Raw genomic sequence first — 21,749 nt, 5'->3', positions numbered from 1 at the left:
GGTCTCAGGGTCATGAGAAAAAACCTTGCATTGGGCTCCACGCTCAGTGCAGAGTCTGCTTGGGACTTTCTCTCCCTTTCCCTCTGCCCTTTGTCCCCTTTGCTCTCTCTCACTCTCTCTCTCTCTCGTGAATAAATAAATCTTTAAAAATAAAAAAGGTAATGACATGATAGTATCTATAGAAAATCTACAAAAACCTACCAAAACAAGTGAGTTTACCAAAGTTGCAGAGCACAGGATCAATATACAAAAATCAACTCTACTTCTATATACTAACAGTGAATAATTGGAAATTGAAATGGAAAGACAAACAGCATTATAATAGCATCAAAAAATGTTAAATACTTAGGAATAAATCTGACTAAAGATGTGAAAAACTTGTACACTAAAAACTACAAAACTGTTCAAAGAAATTAAAGAATACCTAAGTGAAGTGATCTATCTTATTTATAGGTTGGAAAATTAAAGAGGGTTGATATCATAGAGATGTCAATTGTCCCCAAATTGATCTGAAGAGTCAACAAAATCCCAATCAAAATCTCAGTAGGCTCTTATTCTAAAATTCATATGGAAATGCAAAAGACCTACAATAGCCAAAAAACAAGCAAAAGAACAAAGCTAGAGAACTAACACTACCTGATTTCAAACTTATTAAAGCTATAGTAATCAGGGAATAAACCCACACATATATAGACAACTGACTTTTTACAAATATGCAAAGATAATGCAGTGAAGAAAGGATAGTCTTTTCAACAAATGGTGTTGAAACAATACCTGTACTTAAAAAGTGAATTTTGTTCCATACATCACATCGCACACAAAAAATTAACTCAAAATGGACTGCAGACCTGAATGCAAAACCTAAATCTATAATGCTTTAGATGAAAACATAGAAGAAAATCTTTGTGACCCTGTGTCTTAGTTCAGACAGCTACAACAAATTACCACAGTCTAGGTGGCTTAAACAACAGAAACTTATTTGTCATAATTCTGGGGGCTGGGAAGTCCAAAATCAGTGTACCAGTGTGTTCAGGTTCTGATGAGACCCTCTTTCTGACTTGCAAGGCTGCCCTCTTATGCTTCTTCACACAGTTCACACAGCAGAATACAAAGAGAGGAAGCAAGTGCTCTTTTTTTTTTTTTTTAAGATTTTATTTATTTATTTGAGAGAGAGAAAGAATGAGACAGAGACAGCATGAGAGGTGGGAGTGTCAGAGGGAGAAGCAGACCCCCAGCTGAGCAGGGAGCCCTATGCGGGACCCAGGATCATAACCCAATCCGAAGGCAGTCACTTAACCAACTAAGCCACCCAGGTGCCCCTCTGATATCTTTTCTTACAAGGGCGCTGATCCCATTCATGAGGGCTCAACATATGATTTTGGGGGGAATACAAATATTCATTCCATAGCACCATTAATTAATTAATTAATTGTTAGATTTAACCAAAAGCATGATCATAAAAGAACAAATTGATAAATGAAACTATATTGAAATTTTAAAACTTTCACTCTTGAGAAGACACTTAAAGCTACAGGTTGGGAGAAAATCTTTGCAAAGTCTACATCTAATAAAGGTCTGGTAACCAGAATATAAAAAAAACCTCTCAAAACTCAGGAATAAAGGGGCGCCTGGGTGGCTCAGTCATTAAGCGGCTGCCTTCGGCACAGGTCATGATCCTGGAGTCCCGGGACCGAGCCCCACATCGGGCTCCCTGCTCAGCAGGGAGTCTGCTTCTCCCTCTGACCCTCCCCCCTCTCACGTGCTCTCTCTCATTCTCTCTCTCAAATAAATAAATAAAATCTTTAAAAAAAAAAAAAAAACTCAGGAATAAGAAAAATAATCTAATTTTTTAAATGGGCTCAAGATTTGAAAAGCCATTTCACCAAAGAAGATATATATAAATGGTAAACAAGCACAAAGAAAATGCTCCATTATCATCAGTCATTAGAGAAATGCAAATTAAAACCACAATGAGATACCATTTCGCTAACATTAAATAGACTGACAATACCAAGTACTGGAGAGAATATGGAAAAACTGGAATTGTTAGTGGGAATGTAAAATGGAGTGACCACTTTGGATCTCAAAAAAATTCAGCTGATTGAAAGAAGCCCAATAAATAAGAGTAGACGCTGTATAAACACATTTACATAAAACATTAGGAAATGCCAACAGTGAAAAAAAAGGTCAGTGGTTAACTGAGGAGGGGTAAAATTAGATGGGGTGGGAAAGAGGAATTATGAAAAAGTGTGAGGAAAGTTTTGGGAGTGATGGCTATGTTCCCCCTTAATTATACTGATGCTTTCATCAGTATACAAATGCCATAACATCAAATTCCATATTTTAAGTATGTACAGTTTCTTAAATATCAGTCATACCTCAATAAAGCTGTTAAAAATATATGTTAAACAGGAAAAAGAAAATGGCTTTTCTTGTCACTTACATGCTTGTTAGATTACAGATATTCAAGGATTATCTTTTAAAAAATGTGAAGTAGACTTCATTTCATTTTGGGGAAAAATTTTTTTTATAAAAACAAAATGCTTAATTTTACGACACTGAAAATTAAATGTTATCTTTATGAAACAGTTTATACTTTTTAATTGCATGATAAATAATAAATTTATAAAAACATTTAAGACAATTCATACCTAGATTCCATTTTCCTGTTCTTCTGAATACTTAGGGCTAAAAGTAGAAGCCAGTTATGCTAGGATTAAAAATCATCCTGTAATAAAAATTTTTTTTAATTTTTTTATAAATTTTTTTTAAAGATTTTATTTATTTATTTGACAGAGAGATACATAGGAGAGAGGGAGCACAAACAGGGGGAGTAAGAGAGGGAGAAGTAGGCTTCCCCGCGGAGCAGGGAGCCCGATGTGGGGCTCGATCCCAGGACCCTGGGATCACAACCTGAGCCAAAGGCAGACGCTTAACGACTGAGCCACCCAGGTGCCCCCTTTTTTTTTATAAATATTTTTTAAAGAAAAAATCACCCTTTAATAAAATCTTGACTAAAAAATTCCGTAACTACAAAGAAATCATTCCAGAAATATTCATTTACTGATAAGATTTTTCTTCGCTTTTTTATTGTAGTAAAATTATATAACATAAAATTTACCATTTTAAGCATTTTTAAATGTACAACTTAGTGATATTCAATACACTCACAATATTATACAATCACTATCACCATTTCCAACCTTTTTCATTACCTCAAATGCATATGCTACTATAGTAATGACAAAATGTTTATTAAATGAAACAACAGCAAGAAATTAAGGGTACACTTCTTTATAACCAATCTTGTAAATCATAGATGATGTGAAAGTGCACAAGAACATCAGGCAAAAATTACTGGCTAGTGATTAGATCCATCTGATAATTCACAAAATTTATATTTGTAATATATGTTCAATTGCACTGCATTTTCACTTATTAATCTAAAAACAGTATCATACTGATTGAATATAGTGACCTTAAATAGTCTACTTAGCTTTTCTAATTAATTTGACCTAATTGTTTTTTTCTAATTTCTCACTAGGGGTTCTTAAGGACCTAAATAAGAAATGCCAATTGGAAATACCACTGCCATCTTCATGTTACTACTTCAGCATCAACATCAACACCTCCATAGAGAACAAAGAGATTATGAGAAAAAATTAGTATATAGATTGAAGATACCAGGAGCAAAATCAGAACCCCGAAAGATCTCTTACTAAGAAGTAAAAGCTAAAATCCTTCTAAAATATTTTGCACAAATGCCCAGAATTTATGTTTACAACAATCAACACTTTGCTTCTCCTGGGTTACTACAAATAAACATCGTGTAGATTTTTTGGAGAGATGGGGTAAAAACAAGAAAAAGAAAACTAAAATCAGGAAGCATAACCTTCACTCTTCTAGGTCCATAACACACAACCTATGATAAAAATAGAGGAGAATGAAGTCCTCTTATATTCCACAGCCTTCTTCAGATAGTATTGTTTAAGTAGACATGCTAAAAAGTTAGAATCCAAATCCACCATGGACAGTTCTAATTTGAAAAACAACTTTTCTATTAAATAAACTACTTCATTCTATTCAAAAGTGAACAACAACAAAAAAAATCAATTCAGGTTTTCACCTTGTTGCTTATTTTTTCAACTATTATCAAAACAAAAAAATTCCAGGGCGCCTGGGTGGCTCAGTCATTAAGCATCTGCCTTCTGCTCAGGTCATGATCCCAGAGTCCTGGGATCGAGCCCCGCATCAGGCTCCCTGCTCGGCGGAGAGCCTACTTCTCCCTCTCCCACTCCCCCTGCTTGTGTTCCCTCTCTCGCTGTGTCTCTCTCTGTCAAATAAATAAAATCTTTAAAAAAAAAAAAATTCCAGGGCGCCTGGGTGGCTCAGATGGTTAAGCGTCTGCCTTCGGCTCAGGTCATGATCCCGGGGTCCTGGGATCGAGTCCCACATCGGGCTCCCGGCTCGGCGGGGAGCCTGCTTCTCCCTCTGACCCTCTCCCCTCTCATGCTGTTTCTCTCTCGCTCGCTCTCTAAAAAATAAATAAAATCTTTAAAAAAAAAAAAAAAAAAAAAAAAAAATTCCATTCTGACAGTTGTTTTTTTGATTCCCCAAAATTACAAGCTTAAATATGAATGCAAGGAAGTTTAAAAAAAAAAAAAAATTCTACAAGTGACACAGACTGAGAAATTAGCAAGCAAAATCATGCCAAAAACTACTTTATAATAAACCTTCTTTTCTGTTTAAGTACATTCCATTTAAGAATGCTCTATGTCAGGATGCCTGGGTGGCTCAGTCCGTTAAGCAGCTGCCTTCGGCTCAGGTCATGATTCCAGGGTCCTGGGATCAAGCCCTGCATCGGGCTCCCTGCTCAGTGGGGAGCCTGCTTCTCCCTCTCCCTCTGCCGCTCCCCCTGCTTGTGTTCTCTCTCTGTGTCAAATAAATAAATAAAATCTTTAAAAAAAAAAAAAAAAGAATGCTCTGTGTCCTGGGGCACCTGGCTAGTTCAGTTGGAAGAGCATGAGACTCTCAATCTCAGGGTTGTGAGTTCAAGCCCCACAATGGGTGTAGAGATTACTAAAACAAACAACAACAACAAAAAAGAAAAACACAAACTTTGGAAGAAAAAAAAAGAATGCTCCGTGTCTTGATAAAGATAATGGTTGCACAAAACCGAATGCACTAAAAATGCCACTGAACCTCAGTACACTTTAAATGATTAATTTGGGGGTACATGGGTGGCTCAGTCAGTTAAGCGTCTGCCTTCAGCTCAGATCATGACCCAGGGTTCTGGGATCAAGCCCCGCATCAGGCTCCTGCTCAGTGGGGAGTCTGCTTCTCCCTCTCCCTTTCCCCCTGCTTGTGTTTTCTCTCTCTCTCTCAAATAAATAAAGAAAATCTTAAAATAAAATCGTTCATTTTATGTTATGTTAATTTCACACACATAAAAAAGATTGCTTCTGTGCATATTTTGGGTCATAAGCTAACTAAAAATTATGAATCTGCTTTTCCCAATACTCTTGAGGAAGCAAGCATGTGGCCCTAATTGTTAATGGCAGACAGTTGGGGGACCCCAACATGAAAAAGGACACAACTATAAAAAACATAAAAATTGTGGAACTAGAGATTGGATGGCACCATAACTAAATAAAGCCTCCATTCCTCTGGACTTCTAATTATGAAATCCATTCAAAACAGCACCAAGACTATTTTTGGATACTGCTGAAGTAGAACAAAGAACTCACGATGATCTCTTAATTCTGACCTGCATTAGACTAATAGTCCAAATGCGCAGTATATTTGTCTACCAAATAAAGTACCAACTTTAAAAAAAATTTAAGCCCCTTGAAAATTTGGCCTCATTCTTACAGATCACTATTCACCCGTAATAACCCTCTACTTCATTTAAAGTGCTCTAATGAATCTCCCCTGAATGTCTTGCACCTCTTTGGTTTTGTCCTGTTGCTTCTCTCTGCCTAGAAGGTCCTCTCCTACAGCTGTAACTATGCTTTAAGACCCAATTCAAATCTCACCTCTTTCATTTATCATTTTCTTACTACTTTATTTATGAAAATTCTTTTATGGCTATTTTGGATAAACTGCTCCTGAGAATATCTACCCAATATACTGTGTTATTCTTATATTGTTAAAAATTCCTCTCTGCTGTAAATACCCTAATTTAATTACCGTGTCATCAGTGAACTATTTCATGTTTTTCCTTAAGTAGAAAGACTAGTTGTTGTAGTCTCTTTTTTTTAAGATTTTATTTATTTATTTGACAGAGAGGAGAGAGTGAAAAAGCACAAGCAGGGGGAGGCACAGAGGGAGAGAGAGAAGCAGACTCCCCACCGAGCAGGGAGCCTAACGCAGGGCTCAATCCCAGGACCCTGGGATCATGACCTGAGCCGAAGGCAGACGCCCAACTGACTGAGCCACTCAGGTGGTCAGTTGTTGCAGTCTTTTAAAAAGATAACAACAATCCATCCTTCTCTCAAGATGACAAGACATCCCACTCAGAAAAAATAAGAGTATAAAAATAATAAATCTTAAAATATTATTTAAACCTTATTCTGCTCCATTCTTTCTAAAAGAAATACACAAATTTAGCTATTTCATCTTCTCATTATAGCAACCAAAAGATTCCTTTGTGAACAGCCTAATAAAAACGTATTTTGGAACGGCACAGCAACTGTCAAACAACAGAAACTCTTAAATATATTTAATCACACTAGATTTGCAATGCCTGATTCAAAGTATAGATATTTCAAACTCGAAATAAGATTCATGTGCCTCAGGTGTACATGCAAAATTAATTGCATATGATAACACACCAATATAAATTCAATTTCCCTTTCTAACCTCACTGATTGCACCTCTTGTAACAAGCGCATAACTGATCAATTTCTCATCAAGGACCACAAATTGGCACTCCGCCTCACAGGTGATAAACTATGTTTCACCTCTCAACCTTCAATGAAGAAAATGAAAATTTAATCAGTATAGGCAGATTCCCTACCCCCAACACTCTAATCCCAAAAAGCTGTACATATGGTTATGCCTAAGAGTATTATTCAATCTTAAAATTCATCACATTTCACTTGTTCAGCTAGGGTAGATACTTTCAAGTCCAAAGTATACTAAGAATCTAAGCTTTAAAGAACAGGTATTTTATCTTTTAAATATATATATATTTATTATATTATTACATATATAAACATGTATTTTTAAGTGTGTGCATGTGTGCAGGCATGTGAGTATATATGTGTATATATATTTCTTTCTACTAAAAAAGAAAACCTAAAACAATGAATAACTCAGTACCACTGACACTTTGAAAGAAGTGCCCAGTATATGGCTTCTAAAAAAATTAAGACTCAGTGGTTATCACTAAAAGAACTAAGCCTCCTTTGCAAAATAGCTAATCCCAGATCCCACCCTGGAAATACATAAGTGAGCATGGAAAAATTCTATCATATCAGATAGAAAAGAAGCTATCAAAGGTTATGAGAGTCATATCAAAACAAGTGAGGAAACTACCTGAAGAGGTTCCTACTGAGCCAAAGTTGAAAATTTGATCAATAATAAGGATAAAACTACACTGGACCAAATATACCAAGTATGTTTAAATATATTAATTCATTAATACACTTAAAAAATTTTCACTCATATTCAGAAAAAAGTTAGAGAACCAATATTATTTTGAAAACTAGAAAATAAAGGATAAGACTTAGGCAATTACCCTACCTTTTCTATATCCATAGCTAAAAATAACGAGTTTATGAAGGGAAGTTTCTCGTATAAAATTCTGGCTAATAAACACAGGAATGCTGGAATATCACCATTTTGTGAACTCAATGAAGTTGTGGATCTAGGGATAGGCACTGATCATCAATAGCTAGTAACATTACAAAGACAGAAACAATCTGATATTACATATCCCTCTCTTAATAGAAGTATACACCAGCACCTATAAAATGTTCTTAGGAAAAAAATATATATGCATAACATTTAATCTGATTTAGATCAAGCCTCTACATTTAACTACAAATTTACAGGAGATACCAAGAATAGAAACCATATTAAGGTATACCACATGAATGTAATCAGTAAAATCCAGACTCTGGGAGACAAAGAAAACCAAACTAGCCAGTTTGTTCCACCAAATAACAATAATAATATTTTTAAAAGGAAAACAGAAAATGCAAAATAAATAAAAGAGTTGGAGGGGAAACCTATAGATCAACTCTGACCAAAAGAACTTTTTTCAATAAGAGAAATATTCTGTGCTGTCCAATAAGGTGCCTCATGTGGCTACTGAGCACATGATGATTAAGGATCAGAATATTCCACTTTAATTTTAATTAATTTAAATTTAAATAGTTACATGTGGCTACTGTACTAGATGGTGCCGCTATAAATCAATGGAGAATTAAGGGACTTATCAATCAATCTGCAATTTATCAAATGATGGATCTTATTTGGGTCCCAATTCAAACAAATAAATCTTTTTTTAAAAGACCATAGAACAGGGAAATGTGAATCCTGTCAGATATTTAATAATATTAAGAAATTACTATTAATATTTTTATGTATAACAACTGTACTTTGGTAATGGGGCCAGAGATTATCGTTTAAAAATATTTACAGATAAAATGATATAATTTCTGGAATTTGATTCAAACTAATTGGGGGGGGTTGAATAAAAGATTAGGCATTGTATTGATAATGACTGAAGCTGGGTGATGGGTAAATGGGATCCTGGATACATTCTCTATATTTGTATGTCTTTGAAAATTCTCATAATAGAAATTTTGGAGGGAAGAGGGGACACTTAACTTGTATGCTAGGAAGAGGTTTGCTTGTTTTGTTTCCCCCAGGAAGGACAGTAGATACTAGAAATATAAAAGAAATTCTTAGGAGGGATGATTTGGAATACTTTGCAGGTAACTCTGGTTACAGGCCAATAAACTGTCCTTTAGTTTTTAATTTTTTAAAAGATTTTATTTATTTATTTGAGAAAGAGAGAGCACGCGAGCACATGCAAGGGGGGAGAGGGACAGAGAGAGAGGGAGAGGGAAAGGGAGAGAATCTCAAGCAGATTACATGAACAGTGCGAAGCACAACACGGAACTCCATTCCATAACCCTGCAATCATGACCTGAGCCGAAATCAAGAGTCAGACCATTAACCAACTGAGCCACCCAGGTGCCCCAAACTGTCCTTTATTTTATACACTCAAACCTATCTATTGGCCAGTTTTTTACTTTCTGGATGTCATACCTGAATTTCTCTTTAACATCATTTGACGGTTCCTTTCAAAGTGGTTAGATTAGAATGTAAAAGCAAATGCCTCATTTGGACCTATAGAGGTGGCTCACAATTTGAATTACAACGTTTTGTTGTTGTTGTTTTTCAATTTAGATTTAGGGATATGGTAGGACAAAAATGCACCACCATCACCACCCCAGCCGAAAGATATCCATGTCAAATCCCTGGAACCTGTGATGTTATCTTATTTGGGAAAAGGGTCTTTAAAATGTAATTAATGATCCTGAGAAGAAATCATCCTGATTAGGTGGACTTAAATCCAATGACAAATGTCCTTAGATACATGGAGGAGAATAAACAACGTAGAAGGCAAAGTGAAGAGGCAGAGATTGGAGTAAAGTGGTCACAAGCCAAGCAAGCTGGCAACCACTAGAGGCTGGAAAAGGAAAATTCTCCCTCCAGCATTCCACAAGTGTAGCTTGATTTCAGACTCTGACCTCCAGAACTGTGAGAGAATAAATTTCTCTCATTTTACGCCACTAAGTTTGTGGTAAATTGTTAAAACAGCCACAGAAAACTAATATAAGGAATTATCTACTCTTTCAAATATTGACTACCTATTCCTTCCTTATATTGGCTCAATAATTAGAAGTTATTATGAATCTAAGTAAATTTTTTAACATCTTTTCCATTTTGAAGGCAGGAATTTTTGTTTCTTTTATTCAATGATGTACATCTACTGCTGGAAACTACTCACTGATCATAACTTTTTATGTTTCTTTCTACCTTTCTCAGTGGAATTCTTTCATTAAACAGCTAAAGTAACCCTGCCCAAAGAAAACAAAGAGCATAAAGAAGAACTTACCTTACTTTAAACTCTGCCATCTTGAAGCTTTAACAATTATTCCAGATGTCTAATTGCTAATTTGGGAAACTCTATCTGAAATCATCAGGTTCATTTATCTGGTATATTAGCTTTTCCTCTACCATGTCGAGTATATACCAATAATTTCCAAAGTTTTTTTGTTTCATGATTTAATGTTTTATAATTATCCCCTCTACTTCATGACCTTCTGTCCCTCAAACTAATGCAGGTCAGAATCAAACTTATCACTGTGTGATAACTGACACAGTAACTTCATATGTTATTGATTTTTACAAGGGAAGGAAAAATTGAAACACTGAAAACACTTTACTCTGTGGTATGCAAAGAAAGGATTATAAGCCTGTGTCCCAAGCATTTCTTCCTTTCTTCTAACTTCCTACCTGTATGCTACTCAAAGTTGATAATCATTTTTGTCACATAATTTTACTACCTACTTATATCATTATCTTATGTTTTAGCAATCAGCATCCAATTACATTTAATTCTCTTTTAGTGAAAAAGAAGGAATTTCATCAACTTGAAGAGCAATACTATTTACTATTCAGAAGTACATCTTTCCTATTAGTGAACTAGCCTGAGGTTAGTGGCACCTTTAAAGAATACACAGATTATTTTTGCAAGTAATAATACTATCTAGAATCGGCCATTTCTACAATATGAATGAATATGCAATTCTATTCCACTATAAACATGAAATAACACCCTTCAGAAATAACTTCAGTATACACCCAAAACTAATGTAGTATGTGTCAACTAAACTTCAATTTTTTTTTTAAATCAGAAAGAAATAAAAGGGACGGATGGATGGAAGGAAGGAAGAAGGAAGGAAGGAAGGAAGGAAGGAAGGAAGGAAGGAAGGAAGGGAAAAAGAACGAAAACTTCATTACATGGCTTGAATATCAATCAGATCTTTTTATCCTTTCTTAAAGAAGTTAATGAGAAGATTAAGAAGTATATCATTCTTATAGAGATGACAATTATCTGGTTGGCTTGGCTCTTGTCCCAACTTTCACTCTTAGCCATCTGTATTTCTCAATGGCTCTCAAAACAAGGTTGCAATGACTACAGATGAATCTAGTATTTCATTTTTTCGGTTAAACTCTGTACTAGTCCCTGGTATATAGTCTTCTCATGTAATATTAACCCACTACAAGCAGAAAGATTTTTGAAAATCAATAATAAATGAACTAAACAACACTAACAGACAAGTGGAAAAGAAAAAACACTGTCCCGCCACTGATCACTTGAAAATGTAGCAAATTATAGTTCTCCCTATTGTAAATATAAAATGGTTTTATTTCCAGTTCAGAAGAGTCATAAATAATTTTTAAGGAGATAATGATACAGATAACAAAATGGAAAACTGGGGGGAGGGGAAATACAAGATTATAAATATGAGAAAAGTAATACATTATGAATGCATAGATTTGACAGTAATCATATACATGCAAAAACTACTTCATGAATTTTAGAAATGCAATTCAGTCTTCCATCCTCTAGAACTAAAAAGCAAGTTAAAAAAATAAAAAGCCGGGGACAAAGGTGAGGTAGAAGAAGATGCCGGAAGTGGACTCTGTCCATTCAAGCATATAATCGGAATGAATAATTTACACGCATACTTTCATCTTCAAAGCCACTAAGAGCTGAATTCTAAGGAGCTTAGGGAGATTGTAACACATCTGCTAACCAAGATGAATAAGCAAAGGGAACCTAAGCAAAAATGATCCAACAAAACCTGTTCACAAGATTGGAGAGGGGGTGGGGAAACTAAAGACATGGCAGAATAGCAGAGACTAGTATAGTTGTGGTCACCGACTTATGTCCTTAACTGTATCTACTCATTCCACTTCAGAAAATCAGATAGTTGTATTAAGCCAACTGAATTAGAGAGCTGTATTAGGCTAACATTAGCTATATATACTCCCCATTAAAAGAATACTTTAGGGCGCCTGGGTGGCTCAGTCAGTTAAGCGTCTGCCTTCAGCTCAGGTCATGATCTCAGGGTCCTGGCATCGAGCCCCACATCAGGCTCCCTGCTCAGTGGGGACTCTCTGTATACTCTCTCTCTCTCTCTCTCTGCAATAATTAAAATCTTTTTAAAAAAGAATACTTTATAAGATAATGAGAGGCAGAATGTGAAAGGAAAAAAAAGCATCAGTAGGTCTTTCCATTTTAATACAAATAATCTAAAAAATATATTCTACTGCGTACACATATTTTAAAAATTCTAATAATTCATACATGATTTTTCAAATTTATGCCTATTGCATGTATCTTTGAAAGAAAGCATATCAAACACACACAAAAAAAACAAAAATAAGTAGGCACTCAACAGCATATAAAATATGATTTCTCAGCAATCAAATGAAACTCTATACTTAAGAGCTCACTCTTAATAGACACTCAACAGCATATAAAATATGATTTCTCAACAGTCAAATGAAACTCTATACTTGGCATCAAGACAACACAATGCCATAAAAACACAAAACCTTTAAATGAAGATCTCATATCATCTGTTTCTCTACTGATTTTAAAGAAATGCTACATGTCACCTCAGACTATACCTTATGAAATTACAGTATTAGCATTATAAAACAACAACAACAAATAATATGCTTAGCCATCTAACCAGCAAGTAAAATTCTGAATCTCAAGATCAAGTTAAAAATTAAGAAACAAAAATAAAAACAAGAAGCAAGCTAGGTCAATCTACTCCCTTTTTCCTACAAATAGTACTTTGACTGCAAGGAAGATTGAGGGAAAGGACTCATTTTTATTCCTACTCAATTGATGTGCTCAATAAATATGAAGGTATTTTAGATATGAGGTATAAAACAGAAAAAAAGACAAAAATCTCTGGTCTCAAGGGACTTATATTGGTCTCAAGAATACTAATAAATCAATGAGAAAAATAAATACTTAAGATGCCAGAAAGTGACAAATACTATGCAAAGAAATAAATAAAATGGGGTGATGTAATTTAAAGTGACTGAGTGGTTATGTAAGATTGGATATTCAGAAGGCCCTTTGAAGGACACAGCCCCAATGATCAAATGATTCTACTCAGGTCAAGAGCTAAAAAGCCTTATTCTAAGAGCAAGCTTGGCCCAATTTAGGTACAGAAAGAAAGGCAATGTGACTAGAGCCTAGTAAACAAGGGGGAAAATGGTAGAAGGTAAGGTCATGACCACAGGACCAAATTATTTAGGGCCTTGTAGGTCAGAGTAATACATTTTTACATTATACCCTTGGACTGTAAGAAGGAGTCATGAAACTCCACTGTCATGCTTTTTGTAAAATTGTTGTTGGGGATACTATTCACCACACCAAATAAATACTCTTCATGAAGGTCCAAAGGAAGAATTTCTCTCAAATCTCATGGTCAATAACAACTGAACTTCTTCTGAGAAACTGATATAAATTTACCTTATGTGAATTCTGAAATGAATCATGCTCTCATCTATCCCCTGAACCCCAGAAAACTCAGAGTTAAATTTATAATTAGCTTCTAGCAATTGTATAGAACCTTATGGCACCTATTTTTTCAAATAAATGTTTTCTTTTAGAATAGTTTTAGATTCACAGAAAAGTTACAAAGATAATCCAGAGAGTTCCCATATACCCCCCCCAAGTTTCCCCTATCATTAACATCTTATTAAGTATGGTACATTTGTCACAATCAATGAACCAAAACTGAAACATTATTATAAACTCAAGTCTATAATATACTCAGATTTCCTTAATTTTTACCTGATGCTCTTTTTCTGTTCCAGGATCTTTACAATATCTAATCTATATACTAAATTTACTGGAGCTTTATATCACTATTCTATCTTAATTTCCCCCTTATTCTAACCTCTATAACTACTAATACCTAATATATCTTAATTCTATAAACCTCCCCCAATACTTCTGGGAACCATGTGGAATAACAACAACAACAAAAATGAGTAGAGACAGAGTTCTTGAAAGATAAAATTAGGGCGCCTGGGTGGCTCAGTTGGTTAAGCGACTGCCTTCGGCTCAGGTCATGATCCTGGAGTCCCGGGATCGAGTCCCACATCAGGCTCCCTGCTCAGCAGGGAGTCTGCTTCTCCCTCTGACCCTCCTCCCTCTCATGCTCTCTGTCTCTCATTCTCTCTCTTGCAAATAAATTAAAAAAAAAAAACTCTCCACTTTTAAAAAAAGAAAGAAAAAATTAGCTTTTTCCCAAAAAGTCATATAGTTGAGTATTATTCAAAATAACACTTCATAAATCTTTTAAAAATACAGAGACTCAAAAAAATATCCAATTAAAACTTGTATTCAAATATATCATTTGGATAAAAACACAAAGTCAATATAAAATAGTCTTTTTTTATGTTTCAATATTAGTTTATTCTCTGGAATTCTCCTTTTGTTGGCACATACAGCATTAGTAATCCCGAATGTCCTTATTGAGCCACGCAACATTAATGTGGTCTCATGTCACACAAATCTAAAATGAGGGTGAGGCAGAATGATCTTCTGAAGTCCCTTTCAGTTAGAAATGTCAATGATCTCTTAATTCTATGACCTAGGTTGACTGTGAGATTCTCATATTTTGCCATCACAAGTAAAGAGGAGAAAACAGTAATGCTTCTAAACAAAAGATAGTACATTTTAAAAAGAGAATGTCAAAGCCTGAAGCTTTACTTGAAATTCAGAGAAAAACAAAAATAGATTAATATAGTATATAAATTATATGAGTAGTGCATAAATTCATATGTATATAAACTATGTAAATCAAAAGTACCCTGGCAAAGGGGGAAATTCCCCCCCCAAAAAAGGTGTGAATATTTACCCAAGTAGATTAATTTCATAAAGTGGCTGAGATGCCAAATGGGGAAAGAAAAAAAAAAAGCATGAAAGTAAAAAAAAAAAAAATCAATTCATCAATTTATATTCACTAGTTCTCTATCATTGAAAATTTGACTATGTCAAATGGGTATTGCAATTAAGAGGTCTGTTTTCACATCTCTACTAAATTGTTTTGTCTCAAAACAATCCTATTAAGGTGTCACTGATTTACTGCTGGGGAACCATTAGCTGGCAGCTTCATTTAATCTGTCCCAAATACCCAATACCTCACTGGCAGCAGGAATTATAAAACCCAATTGAGTTTAAGGGTTTTTAGCATCATTTTCCAAAAATTCCTTAAACACTATTCCACTAAAGATTGACTCCAAGGATTCTAAGTGTGTACCTGATCTCTACATTAAAAAAAAAAATCCACAATTCTAGTCACTTTAATATTCTCATGCTACTGTCATGGTATGCTGCTCTACAAGTCTTTCTGCAGGAAAAAAAAAACAATTTAAATACTAAAATGTTTAATTATTTATGCCATTATTTAAAAATCAATAAATTGTATATACTTTAACATGGAATTTAAGTCATCTTTTAAGTCATAGAATATTTCCAAATGTAAATAGTTACCAAAAGAAACAGATTATACAGAAGAGTAGGCAATATATTATTGTTATAATAATTATATAATTATATTATATCAAAAGAGATTAAATATAAATTGATAAGGAATGCCTGAGAATAAGTCCTAAAGCTTTCTTATGTATATTATTTTGGAATATGAGCACTTCCTAATTACAATTGTAAGACATCTGTTTTAAATAAAAAGAGACCTTTTATTTTTCATAAATCAATATATGAATGATCCATGAAATTTACTATCAGAAGATGAATGAAGCAAAATACCATAAATCTGAATGTTTATTCATTTGAGTAAAAAAAGCAGCTTTCAGTGAATATGTCTTAATTTCTTAATGCATTGAAATTATTTGATTTTTTTTTAAAGATTTTATTTATTTATTTGAGAGAGAGAATGAGAGAGAGAGAGAGAGAGAGTACATGAGAGGGGGGAGGGTCAGAGGGAGAAGCAGACTCCCTGCTGAGCAGGGAGCCTGATGTGGGACTCGATCCCGGGACTCCAGGATCATGACCTGAGCCGAAGGCAGTCACTCAACCAACTGAGCCACCCAGGCGCCCATTTGGTTGATTTTTAAATGAGGAAAAAGCCTACTTTATTAATGCGGAGTAAAGGCACTATGTTGAAATGTCCTACAAAGTTGTAAGAAAATAACTCACTAGTATAAAAAATTGTGTCTGTGGTCAACTTCTTATCAACAAACACTTTCAAATACTATGCCTTTTATCAAATAAATCACTCTTACAGAATCCATTTCAAGTCACCTTTCTTTCACTATAATTATAAATCCATTCCATCTTAAACAAAGTATGAAATATGAGGAAGCGGCTTATTTTACTACAATGCATCTAAATTAACAAGTCAGCAAAAATGTTTTCGTTTTTTAAAAGATTTATTTGAGAGACAGAATGAGAGGGGGGGGAGGGGCAGTAGGAGAAGCAGACTCCCCCCTTGAGCAGGGAGCCTGATGTGGGGATCAATCCCAGGACTCTAAGGTCATGACCTGAGCCGAAAGCTGATGCTTAACCGAATGAGCCACCCAGGCACCCCAGCAAAAATGTTTTTTAACTCTAATAATGATGTTAAATTATAACCATTCAACATATGTAACTATTCAGTACAGCTATTACTTAGATTCAATTCAATACAATAAATGTTTTAAAAAATATAAATGTCCTCTGGATGCTATAAACAAACAAATACTTCTGTATTCTAATAGAATAATCAAACTATCAATGAACTTAAGAAGCCTATAAACCTACTGGCTAATTACTGTCTAAAAGAAGTTAGCATTAATCATATTGATCCAAAATTATTTAAGATTTATGGCAGGGGTTTTGGACTTTGGCTATTTATTAGAATCACCTGGGAGAGTATAGAACTACCAATGCCTGGGCTTCACTCCCAGATTCTATTTAAAATAGGATCTGAGATGGGAACCAAGTATCAATATTTGTATCAAAAAAAACAAAACAAACACAGGTAAACTGAATTAAACATACAGCAGATTTGAGAACTACCAACTTAGGAATATACTTCAGTTTTAAGATAAAAAAAACTTGTTCACTGGCACCAAAAGTTATTTTAAGTCTACTTAAAACTTAAGGTGTAGGAAAAAAAGAGAGTGAAGAAAAGAGATAAAGACAATATTCAAAAAAATAATCGAGGCTTAGCAAACATTTTTGCCTTTAAAAAATGTTAAAAGTTGAAAGCCTTATCTTAGACTTGGCTGATAGATCTGCTTATGCTACACAGCTAAATAAAAGCCTAGCAATACAAACAAAGTAGTAAGAATAAATGACAGAAATAATTATCAATCAAACTTAACACCACAGAAAGACAGTAAATTAATATAGTATCACAATCAAATGAGACAAAATTATAGTCGCTTTAATAACTAGGGGCACCTGGGTGGCTCAGTCGTTAAGCATCTGCCTTCAGCTCAGGTCATGATCCCAGGGTCCAGGGATCGAGCCCCACATCAGGCTCCCTGCTCCGCGGGAAGCCTGCTTCTCCCTCTCCCACTCTCCCTGCTTGTGTTCCCTCTCTCACTGTGTCTCTCTCTGTCAAATAAATAAATAAAATCTTTTTAAAAACTTTTTAAAACTAACATTTTCTAACCTCAATACTACACAGAATAGTGTTTCTTTAAACCACTTTCAATATCTTCAATTCTTAAGTACCTCAAAAGAGAAGAATTCATTTTAAGAAGATAAAGTTACACGGCTTTAATCTGAGATTAGAAAGAACAAAGAAGTGCAGAATATTTCCCTTATGAAAAGAGCATATACATCTACATGATCAGCCCACAACACTCCCTTTACAACAGGGTCCAAAGAAGTTAATGTCTCTGAGCAATGTGATAAAAAAAAAAGTTCTTAACTATAAGCATTTTAGCGTATTATCACAGAATTCAGTTTTTCCTCTAATAATAGCTAAAAGTGTATGAAAATTACTAGCAACATGAGCCGGCATGAAGGGATGAATGAGGATCACCAGAACATGTCCGAGTATGTTTGTTACAAACTGGATGGTAAAACTTAAAAGAAAAACTAAAGATAACCCAACCTTGAGAATAAAATTAATTGAACCAATAATAAAGCAAGTTACACAGGATGACGGAACCAGTTAAACCTCCGCGTAATTTCATTTTTCTTAAAATGAAATTTTAAGAAACTTATTTTAAAATATTCGAGAGGTACTCTTTAAGACACAAAAAATAAGAATAAAGAAACATTTTGATAAATCTTAAGTGCTTTCAGTTAAACATTAGAAAATTAAATATATTATTATCCAAAATTCAGTTACATATTATAAAACTAATACCTAAGTGCCAATACCCTGGTAAAGATTTCAAGATGTTAAAGGAAGCACATTTTGAATGCAGAATGGTTAGAGATGAAAAATGTACATTTCTATGTCATTAAAGAAATGAGATTCTTTTTTTGTTTGTTTGTTTCAGTAGAATTCAGTGATTCAGCAAAGAAATGAGATTTTTAATTATAGACGTATACGTTTATGAACCCACTTCAGCATCTGTTACATGTCATAAAAATAAGCCTCCAAAAGCCTGTCACTAGAATGACTTAATAGAATTCCAGTTTGGTATCTCACAAATATATTAATCTGTACACACTATCTAGATTATTCTTGGTATATACTTTTTCACATTCATCTCTCCTGAAAAAAAATGTGAAATTTTAAAAGATTACCCAGCCTCGGAGGAAACACTCCCTCAAGAAATAACTGTTGAATTAGCTCCATAATTTAATGACACAAGAACTCTTACAACTTTAAATTACAACTCTCCAAACCTACCAAAGGTTAAACCCATAAAGAATCAGCTGATGAGCAGAAGCTGAGATAAAAGAAAAGATCAATAAAGATAATTGGAGAGACGACTATTGTCCTTAGACCAGTGATTTTATGACTGCCAAACTGTGCACATGCATATATATACCTGCTTATATCACCCACACACATACACACAGTAAATATGCTTCACTGGTTTTTTTTCTACTAATCCCAATCTAAAGACATGACATAAATAGAAAGGAAAACTAAATTGCCCAGACTAATTATGGACTAAGGATTCACTGAAGGAAGGAAGGAAGGAAGGAAGGAAGGAAGGAAGGAAGGAAGGAAGGAAGGAAGGAAGGAAGGAAGGAAAGACGGATATAAAAATATACTGGGGGGAGGGGAGATGATACAGATAAGAACTTTGACTCTAAACCAGTATCTGTGATTCACAATGCTAAGGTGATTCAAGGGCATAGTAAGGGATCCATCGTAGGGTAAATGTGAGCTTAACAAACAAAAAGTCTGACTGAAATATAAAGTAATCATAATATATATTTTAAAAAGCATAGAAGATCTATATAATAGGGCAGGATATATTAGTTTTAGACTATGCCGTTTAAAATATCTTCCCTAAAAAAGGGATTTTATGTGACTAAATTAGGGACCACTGAGGGTGGTCTTACCTTCCACAGAGGGTGCCTGATCCTGCGCTGAATACAGCATGTCCTTGAAAGCCTATTAAAAAAAAAAAAAATGCATGAAATCATGAGTAATCTTTACACTAAAAGCATTTGACCCTAAGCAATTACTTCTTTTTCAATATCCAAACTACATGATTCCCTATATTGAGAATTTAGTAAAATACTTCAATTAACTTTAATAAGCTGAAACCCAAATACTATCGTTATCAATCCACTATTGTCCAATCTTTAAGAAAATGGCTAATATGTACACTTTAAAAATTAAAGGGCATTTGGAAAAGAATGAAAAATCTCCTGAGAGATCATAAACTCTCTTGACTAAAAGAAAATAGTGACAGAAACTGAGAACAGTGGTCCTAGAGAAATACGTGGAACACTGCTTAAGAAAATATGAAACACTGGATACAAATTTTTTTTAATTGTAGTAACATAAAAGTAACAAAATGCACCATCTTAACCATTTTCACATTAACAATTCAGTAGTGTCAAGTACATTCACACTGCTGTGTAGACAATCTCCAGAATTCTTTTTATCTTTTTAATGGAATTCTTTTTAATGGAAAGTCCTCCATTAAGAGTTCAGGACTATAAACATATTTACAGATTTACTGGTTTTTTCCAAACCAGTGAATTAACTACCAATAATATTTAGGTAATTTGGATGGCTGGTGTGGTCTCCCAATAAGTGGTTTGGGGGCAGTAATGAAAAAAGCATTTCAACATACCTATCAATAGGTGGAATCAATCAAATGGGTAAGTTTCCAGTGTGAAGAGCTGGTCATAAACAGGTGGCTATATCCAGTCCTATAGCTTCAAAGCTTCAAATACCATCTAACAATTGGTGATTCCCAAAGTGGCCTCCGGCCTCCCTCAACAACTAACATTTGGAGTCAGATAATTCTTTATTTGGTGGTAGCTAGGGGGGCTGTTTTGTGCATAATAGGATTTTTAGTATCATCCCTGGCATCAAGAGACCCACTAGCCTCATCAAGATACCAGTAGCAACACCTCCACCAAAACCGTTGTGACAACCAAAAATGTCTCCAGACACTGCCAAATGTCCCGTGAGGGACAAAATCAATACACTACCCCCACACCCAGAACCACAGCCTTAGAATCACTCAAGTATAAACCCAAAAAAAAGGAAATAAACCTCCAGGGTAACCCGTTCTATATTCAAGTCTAGTAAATTATATTCTTCCCAAGTGAATTTACCATTTGCTTTAGACCAGTGACCAACCTGTTAGTTCTATAACTAACCAAGCCTGACAACATATGTAAAAAAGACTCCCAATGAAACAAGGAAAATTAAAATTAATGCATTTTTGTTCATTTTAACCCATGTGTTTTTTTTTTAAATCTTTGTACGAAAATTATGTGTATTTAAAAATTTTAACAACACACATGCTTAAATCCATAACATTCAGTAAGATTCACTATTTATATAGGGGCACCTGGGTGGCTCAGTCGTTAAGCGTCTGCCTTCAGCTCAGGTCATGATCCCAGTGTCCTGGGATCGAGCACAGCATCGGGCTCCCTGCTCAGTGGGAAGCCTGCTTCTCCCTCTCCCACTCCCCCTGCTTGTGTTCCTTCTCTTGCTTTGTCTCTCTCTGTCAAATAAATAAATAAAAAATCTTTAAAAAAAAAAAAGATTCACTATTTATATAAAATTTGAGACACTACAATAATGCAACTGTGGTATAATAAAAAATATTTGCTCTTGGGCGCCTGGGTGGCTCAGTTGGTTAAGCGACTGCCTTCGGCTCAGGTCATGATCCTGGAGTCCCGGGATCGAGTCCCACATCGGGCTTCCTGCTCAGCAGGGGGTCTGCTTCTCCCTCTGCCCTCTTCCCTCTCGTGCTCTCTGTCTCTCATTCTCTCTCTCTCAAATAAATAAATAAAATCTTTAAAAAAAAAAAAATATTTGCTCTTTGTTTCAGGTTCCTGACACAAATTTCTTTTTTTTTTTAACCTTTTTTTTTTAAATTTTATTATGTTATGTTAGTCACCATACAATACATCATTAGTTTTTGATGTAGTGATCCACGATCCATTGTTTTCATATAACACCCAGTGCTCCATGCAGTACGTGCCCTCCTTAATACCCATCACCGGGCTAACCAAT

General features: G+C 34.7%; 1 protein-coding gene across 2 annotated transcripts in view; it reads right to left on the bottom strand.

The window, feature by feature from the left end:
- The window catches only part of XPR1 (xenotropic and polytropic retrovirus receptor 1), a 249,464-nt gene that overhangs the window by 199,334 nt on the left and 28,381 nt on the right, over nucleotides 1-21,749 (bottom strand). For both annotated transcript variants that reach the window (XM_021682766.2, XM_021682767.1), the window contains exon 2: nucleotides 19,607-19,658. In XM_021682766.2, the coding sequence (XP_021538441.1) occupies nucleotides 19,607-19,658 (52 nt within the window). The remainder of the gene's footprint in view (nucleotides 1-19,606; nucleotides 19,659-21,749) is intronic.

This window comes from Neomonachus schauinslandi, chromosome 6, assembly GCF_002201575.2.
Source record: "Neomonachus schauinslandi chromosome 6, ASM220157v2, whole genome shotgun sequence".
NCBI classification, from domain to species: Eukaryota; Metazoa; Chordata; class Mammalia; order Carnivora; family Phocidae; genus Neomonachus; species Neomonachus schauinslandi.
Note: the sequence above shows the minus strand (reverse complement) of the source record. Positions and strands in the feature narration are given on the sequence as shown.